The sequence below is a fragment of the Musa acuminata genome, chromosome BXJ2-2 (genome assembly GCF_036884655.1).
Source record: "Musa acuminata AAA Group cultivar baxijiao chromosome BXJ2-2, Cavendish_Baxijiao_AAA, whole genome shotgun sequence".
Taxonomy (NCBI): Eukaryota; Viridiplantae; Streptophyta; class Magnoliopsida; order Zingiberales; family Musaceae; genus Musa; species Musa acuminata.
The window spans coordinates 22867833-22875956 of record NC_088339.1 but is presented as its reverse complement, the minus strand read 5'-3'; the positions used below and the strand labels follow the sequence as shown (position 1 = coordinate 22875956).

Below are 8124 nucleotides of genomic sequence, written 5' to 3'. Positions count from 1 at the left end.
ATTTCTTATTATAATTCAAGTCTGATCTAAAGTTCTGACAGTGACACAAACCTGAAATGTACTTTTGATCTTTAAACGTGAAATATTTGGCTTAAGTGACTGTAACATATTTGAGATTAGCAGTGTTAATATCTTTCTTCATACGCTTAAGGATATTCTTGGTGGAAGCATGCATGTCCTCCAACCTCTACTATTGCAAAGCCCAGGTGAGTTGATTGATGTATGTAATCTTATCCCCACCACACGTAGAGAAGATTCTCTCTCCTTGACCCAAATTTGGACACCCATAATGAAAAGAATAACTTAAACATGTCCTCTAGTAAAATAAAAATTAAAATTAAAATTAAAAGGAGAACTGCATGATTTAAAATGGCCCTCAATGTGATAAATCGTTTCCATTAAAAATAAAATTAAAGGTTGCTTTATTTTTCTTTCATATATGTCGACTTCATTGAACTAAAAATGCAAAAAGTCATGGGCCGATCACCAAAGGATGCTTGGTAACATAAAGAAACAATGGCGTTCACCAAGCTGCTAAGAATCCATCCCTTAAAACATAAAGAAAGCTAGGAATCCAATGGAAGGGGTCCAAGATTTAGCATTAAGCAACAATGCATGAACAATGAATGTGCAACATAGAGAGCCTTGCAAACTGATAACATCAATTGCAATATGGAAGCAAATATTTGTTACATGCCATGTCTAGCAACAGCCAGCACTAACTAAGATGAATCTCAACGGTTTGTGAAAAATAATAAAAAGTAAATGATAACATCAATAATAGGGGGATCACTATGGCTCTAAATTCTTCATAAACCTAAAATCCTTTGGGGATTGGACACCAGCTATAAATAAGAATCTGAAATATTTTAACACAAGGATGATACTAACAATGAACTAAGAAACATGTCAAAAGTAAAAAAGACCAGATTAAAATGCAAAACACAACAGAAAAAAAATCATAAGTTTCAGAGCAATGAACTTCGATGCACTACAGATGAATTCTTTACCAAGTCATGGATTACAGTTCCTTCAATCATAAGTAAGAATCTGAAACATGGTAACACAAGAAAACTAACAATCAACCAAGAAGAATTATGTCAAAAGTAGATAGACCTGAAGAAGGATCAAACGACTACAGCATGTGAATTTTGTGAAATGCATAAGGTGACAAACAGAAAGAAACAAATTAGGCCTGGGTTTTGATTAGGACCTTCAAGGCAATAAGCACCTATGCACTATCAATCAATCTTTACCAATCAACTATATCTAAAAATCTGAAACATGGTAACACAAGAAAATATGCAGTCAAAGGAGATTGAGTAAACTGCAGCGTATGAAGACCATAGCAAAAATCCAAGGTGTCAAACGGAAAGAAACAAATCGGGTGTAGGCTTCGATTAGAGTTTCGGAGTAGTGAACATCCATTCACTACAGATAAAATCTTTACCGAATCAGAAATTAGGGTTCCTTACAGCTTTGTCTGCATCAACTATATATATATATAAGAATATGAAACATGGTAACACAATAAAATTAAAAATCAACCAAGAAACATGTCGAAGTACTCTAAAGATTGATTAAATGACAGCATATAAAATAAGTCTGCGAAAATACTAAAAGATCAGCAAGGCAAAAATCCAAGATGATGATTAAAAAGACATGATCAGGATCAAGAACAAACCAACTCTTATCAAATCAGGGATTAGGGTTCCCTGTAGCTCGAAATTTCTTCCTAAAGCCAACAATGGTCATTTATCAACCATTAATAAGAACCTGAGACATCGGAACACCAGCAATCTAATAATTGATCAAGAAACATGCCAAAGTATGGAGACTTGCAGGGTGGTAGAACTATATTATATGAAATTTATTTAATAAAAAGAAAGAAATTAGGGTAATTGATCATAACGCTTTTTATCAGGTCAACCAAGATTAATTAAAAAAAATTAGGATCATGATTGCATAAAGATTTAAGATTTGACATATCCACCTAAGCGATAAAAGGATTCGTAACCTCAGTAGTTTTTGGTCCGATGATGATAGCGTCAACGTAGACTTGGACCTTCATCATGGTAGTTCGACTATCGCCCTGATGGATTTCGATCTTGACCTCAATAAAGGAGCTTCGGACACCACTAAGGGGCTTCAAACACCACTGACCAATAACGAAGATGGCGGGCCTAACCGATTGCTCTAGGAGATGTATGGAAGGGATTGCTAGGATAATCATAAAGAGCTAGTAATTAGGGGCATATATTGATCATTATCTCTTATTGTCATCCCAAATCCCCTCTCTCTCTCTCTCTCTCTCCTTCTCTCGTTTGAAACCCAAGCGAATTCTTAAAGTCTCTCTATATATGTACTCACAGGTCTGTCTGCATGAGTCACATGAGTAAGAAATAAAGTAGGATCGTAGCACATACAATGGGTGTATAAAATGATTGAGCTCTCTTCATCGTTGATATTATTCCAATAATTGAGTAATAGAAAGCATTGATGATCAAGAAAGTTTAATAATTTATTTATGATGAAATATATAAAAACCAACATACTTGACGTGGGGGTAACCTAATATAAGGTTTGGGGTAATAAACTATGTGACGAAATATACAAAAATCAACATAATTAAATATGTGTGGGTTTGCTACCGACTTGCATCACTTTGATCAGGCTTTTGTGACGGGCTTTAATTGGCAACAATAGGCATTCATCATTGTCTAAATAAAAATATTAATTAATTTAGATTTGAGGAAAGAAAACATATATTTACAGTTGTAGGGATAAATATACTATTCCTAAAATTTCGTCATGATACATATGTAAACACAAATATCTTTGAATCCACCCATACCAACCATAATCATATGTTCAAAGTTGGATAGTCGAAATGTTTATTTATCTTTGGGATATTCATTATATATATATATATATATATATATATATATATATATATATATATATATATATATATATATATATATATATATATATAGTTAGTTAGTTAGTTAGTTAGTAGTTTGGTTTATATATCCTTCTCAAATTTGAGTCTATGCAAATTTATTTTTAATATATGTATTCTCATAAAATTCAGAATTATATATATTTATATTTAAAATTAATACACTTTAGATAATGTATGTATTCCCATAATTTTATATATTTATATTTAAAATTATAAAATACATTTAAAAATAATATATTATATAAAATATATTTAAAATTAAGATTCCCATGAAATTGCAAATGACATTAATACCTTGTGTTTTCAAATGCTAGTGCAATGAAGGATAAAAAAAAAGAAAGGGAATTTAGGTATTGAAAAGGCTTTTATATGTTTTAACTTTATTAAGTTATTGGTAATTCTTGTTAAACATAGTAGTAGTAGTAGTAGTAGTAGTAGTAGTAGTACGGATGACATAACGAATCTAAATATCTAGAGGGATAAAAGTTAATAGATGATGTTATTATTTCAAATTTTTTTTGGGGGTGGTTATTTCTTCTATTGGACTCGCTTAAATCCACCACATTCAGTGCATTTCTCATGTTGCGAGTAAGTATATTTCGACTTCACCCTTGAGGGAACGGTATCATAAATCTTGGATGATCTCTAAGAGCCGGAGATCGATGGCCATGGGGAAGACGGCGGTGGAGGCCAGCTGTAAAAATTGTATCTATTCATATGTTCAATTCTACATACAATTCTTCCCAATCATACGCCTGATTTGCTTTTGAAATCTTTTAATATCTTGTACTACATTTTGCCTTAATATGATTTGATGATCAAATCATATTAAGGCATGTAAAGATATTAGTCTCTGGCACCAAAATCATCTTTATTATCTCCTAAACTTATTTTTGTATGTGCATCAGTCTAATTTTAATGAACGAGAATCCCATATGAGACTCAGTAAGACTCCTATGACATTGAAATCGTAATTCTCTCTACACTTGGAATAGATGAGATACATAAAATAAACAATGTGGTGTACGTACTAAGTAAAACCCGAACATTAATAATAAACAAAAATATATATTCCGCTTTAAATTTAAGCATAAGAAAATAAATCCGATACATGTTTTCTTTCATCATCAAATCATCAAATCAATCAGTGAGAGAGAGAGAGAGAGTAATTTCTTTCACATTGTTTCTTTTGTAAGCGAATTAATTAAAAAAAATAAATATTTTCCATCGTGATCAAATCAATCAAAGGATTATTTCCTCTTATGATTGAATCTCAATTGAAAGAGAGGAATAATTCCTTTCACACTGTTTCTTTTGTAAACGAATTATTATTATTTTTAATAAAAATAAATAAATATTTTCCATCATGATCAAATCAATCAAAGGATTATTCAATCAATTAAAAGATTATTCGATTTGCACACTTTAAATTCAGGACAAGTCTCCTCTGTTATCAACCGAACCAGCAAAATGCAGGCAACCAACGACGTGGGGCAGCCGACACCCGACAAAGATGATGAGGAGGTCTTCTTTCGGGCTCTGCAGTTCTCATGCAGCGCCGTCTTCCCCATGGTCCTCAAGGTGGCCATCGATCTCGAGCTCCTCGAGATCATCGTCACGGCTGGCCCGGAAAAGGTAATGAGCCCAGAGGAGATTGCCGCTCGGCTGCCCACCCACAACCCGCAGGCACCCATCTGGGTCGATCGGATTCTCCGCTTGCTCTCCACCAACAGCATCGTCGGCTGCACCGTCGAGTCCGGCGCCGACGGCCGCCCCTCGCGGAAGTACGCCATGACACCCATCTCCAAGTTTTTCACCAAGAATCACGATCGTTCTGTTGTGAAAATGTTTTTGCTACATCATGACAAAGTCTTCATGGATCTATGGTAACCCTCTTCCCCACCCCCCCCCCCCCCCTCTCTCTCTCTCTCTCTCTCTCTCTAGCTAGATATAGTTTAGGAGGATCCACTTCACTTGGTTCAGTAAACTAACACAGATGCGTTGGGTGACAAGGCACCACGTGAAGGATTCAGTGTTGGACGGCAAAGAACCAGTGATGGCCGCCTATGGGATGTCGTCCTTCGAGTACCAAGGCACCGATCCACGCTTCAACAAGGTGTTCAACGAGGCCATGCAAAGCCACTCCACCATCATGATCAGCCGACTGCTCCGCACTTACGGCGGCTTCGACGACGTGGAAGTGCTGGTCGACGTCGGCGGCGGCGTCGGCACCACCCTCGGCATGATCACTGCCAAGCACCCCCGCATCAAGGGCATCAACTTCGACCTCTCGCATGTCATCTCCGAAGCACAACCCCTGCCAGGTTCGCTCTTGATCCATGTCTTATCTGAGAAGGAGAGTTGTTCTCTATTAGATCTCGGCTTACGTGCTAACATTGTTTGTGGTTGCAGGTGTGCAGCACGTTAGCGGAGACATGTTCGAAGCTGTTCCCGGCGGAGATGCCATTTTTCTCAAGGTCAGGTCTCTTCGGATCGCGATCACAAGTAATTCATTCAAATTCTTTTTGCCAATAACGAGTTATTCGTGGATTGTTGTGCAATTGCAGTTGATTCTTCATGACTGGAGCGATGAGAATTGTGTAAAGTTATTGAAGAACTGTTGGAAAGCTCTGCCGGAGAAAGGGAAGGTGATTGTGGTGGAATGTGTTCTTCCAGCCGTTCCAAAGCCGACTCCGAGAGAGCAAGGCATCTTCCAGTTAGATCTGTGCATGGCGACCTACAACATCGGAGGAAAAGAGAGAACGGAGGTGGAGTTCCAAGGGTTGGCAAGGGACGGTGGGTTTACCGGATTCAAAGCTCTTCATTTGTTTGCAGATACGTGGGTCATGGAATTCACCAAGTAGAATGGAAAACATGAACACTCGGTGCTGCTTCTTGTGCTTCTACTTTCTACACTTTTGGTATCCTAAATAAACGAGGGTTTGATGTATCGGGCTACGGTAATTATATTCTAATAGTGGATCCGACTCAACAGCTATCATGTTGACCAATAAGTCAATCCCGAGCATGCCTCACCCCTATCGATAACAAAAGGAAACAATCCCTTTAAACATATAGCTTTGGGAATCTTATTGTATCGGTGTAGCCAAGTCTAGTTTCATATCATAGCGTGCATGTTTCTGAGGTCTACCGGTCAACCAGAGAGCTGAAAACAAAAGGAAGAAATTATTTACCACATAAGTGGCACGACGGCAGATTTTGATCTTACCTTTGTGATCTCCATGAGCAAGTATAGACAGATAATAGTAGATAAGATTTTCGAAAACCTCTGTACTTTGTGGAGGGAAATTCTCCCTCCTATAAATAGGAAAGGATATATCAATGTAAATATATAACTTCTTCAATAATTCTTATCTTCTATTCTCTTGTAACATGGCCAACGCTGACCATACCCGGCGTGGCCATCAGGTACGGCCATGACAACGAGGGTCTGTTTGTGTGGCCGCTGCTCGCCCTCGACGATGGATCTCTCTCCAACCCCTGCCCGCTCCTTCCCTCTTCTCCTCCCTATGGCCAGCTCTCCCCTGCGGATGTAGGCAGCTCTGCCGAAGCCTTTCGCTGCTCATCTGGGTGTCAGTGTGGAAGCCGGAAGGACTGGTGAGGACTGTCGAAGCCTTCCTCCGCTACACCTTTCTCCCCTTCACCATTGTCGTCGACTGCGCTGGTGTCCTCTAGCGACTACTAGACCTTCGGTGTTATCTCCAACCCCAACATCCTTCAGCGCCTACTGGCTTCCTCTCTCTGACTCCGTTAGCCACTCTCTCTCCGAGCGCCAACCCTGTTCTGGGCTCCTGCATCTATAGTGCGTGACGCCTTAACTGCTGCCCTAACTATGGCCTTCAGCCGCTGCTGAATCACTTCTTTCTCACCACCTGGTGCCTCTCAAACCACCACGACGGCAGCATCATCTTCATCAGGTTGTGATCTGCATCGATCGTAGCCCGCTACCTCGTTGTCAACCACCCCAAGCACAACTCTCGGTAGCATAGAACAACTCTTCACCAAACAAAGAACTCATCCCAGCAACCCACTTGATCGCTGTTGATTTCTCCACCTGATCGCTGCAGATTTCTCCACCTGATCGCTATAGATTTCTCCACCTAATCGCTGCAGCTTCCTCCAGCATCATTGCAGCTCTCTCCAGCGCTGCCAACGCTGCACTGTTCGTCACTGGTGCACCACCAGCGCTGCCCTCTAGCAGTTTCCTTTGTCGCAGCAGTGGTCGCAGCAGCCGCAACAGCTACAGCAGCCTCCTCCCTCCCTCCTCTATCTTCCGTAAAGATCACTGTTCAGTAAAAAAAAACAATGAGAAAAAAATAAAGAGAAAAAAAAAAAGTCTGGGTTGTCTTCATTATCTTCTTATGATATTCCAGTTACTATTTTTGCAAGGACTCATAGTACTTCTTCTACAATGTTTATCTCCATAAATGTTGTCACGCTAATCCCTTTTAAGTTATCAAAGGGTGGCAACTATACATCCTAGCGGGCTCAATTTTCTAATCTCTTATTTGGATACGACTTACTAGGCTATGTTGACGGCTCCTTCAGTTGTCTGCTAGCCATGATCAACATCCCCAGAAAACCCAGTTTAGTACCAAATCCAACTCACAAACTATGGCTACATCAAGATCGTCTCATCCTCCAAGCTATTCAAGCCTCAGTTGCTGGATTCATCGCTCCATTGATATCTTCATGTGGGACTGCTGTCGAAGCATGGTCTAAACTGCAAACAACCTTGGCGAATCATTCGCGTACTTGCAAGCTCAGTCTTCTGTCCAAGCTAATGGTGACAAAGTAAGAAGAAAGTATTATCACTAATTATCTACAAAATATCAAAGTTATCATCAATGATTTGGCTTTGATAGGTCATTCCCTATGTGACGAAGAGATCATCATCCATACCCTTAATGGTCTCGGAAACAATTACAAAGAGTTGGCAACTGCAATTCGGGCATGTGACATGCCAGTATCATTTGAAGACCTCTATGACAAGTTAACTGATTATAAGACGTATTTGAAGTGTGAGGATAAACTGCCTGGACCGACTATCACAGCTTCAGTCAGTCACAAGTTTAAGAGGAAGGGCACTCGGTACCCTCCGAACATCTCCAAAGGTTTAGCCAATACACATCTTGATC

General features: G+C 39.2%; 1 protein-coding gene across 1 annotated transcript; it reads left to right on the top strand.

Annotated features, from left to right (window-relative positions):
* Window positions 1-4435: 4435 nt before the first annotated feature.
* Window positions 4436-5829, top strand: LOC135604804 (flavone O-methyltransferase 1-like). Its single transcript, XM_065094454.1, has 4 exons — window positions 4436-4851; window positions 4979-5289; window positions 5378-5442; window positions 5533-5829. Exons 1-4 carry the CDS (start codon window positions 4436-4438, stop codon window positions 5827-5829), a joined length of 1089 nt encoding a protein of 362 aa, XP_064950526.1.
* The last annotated feature ends 2295 nt before the right edge of the window (window positions 5830-8124 follow it).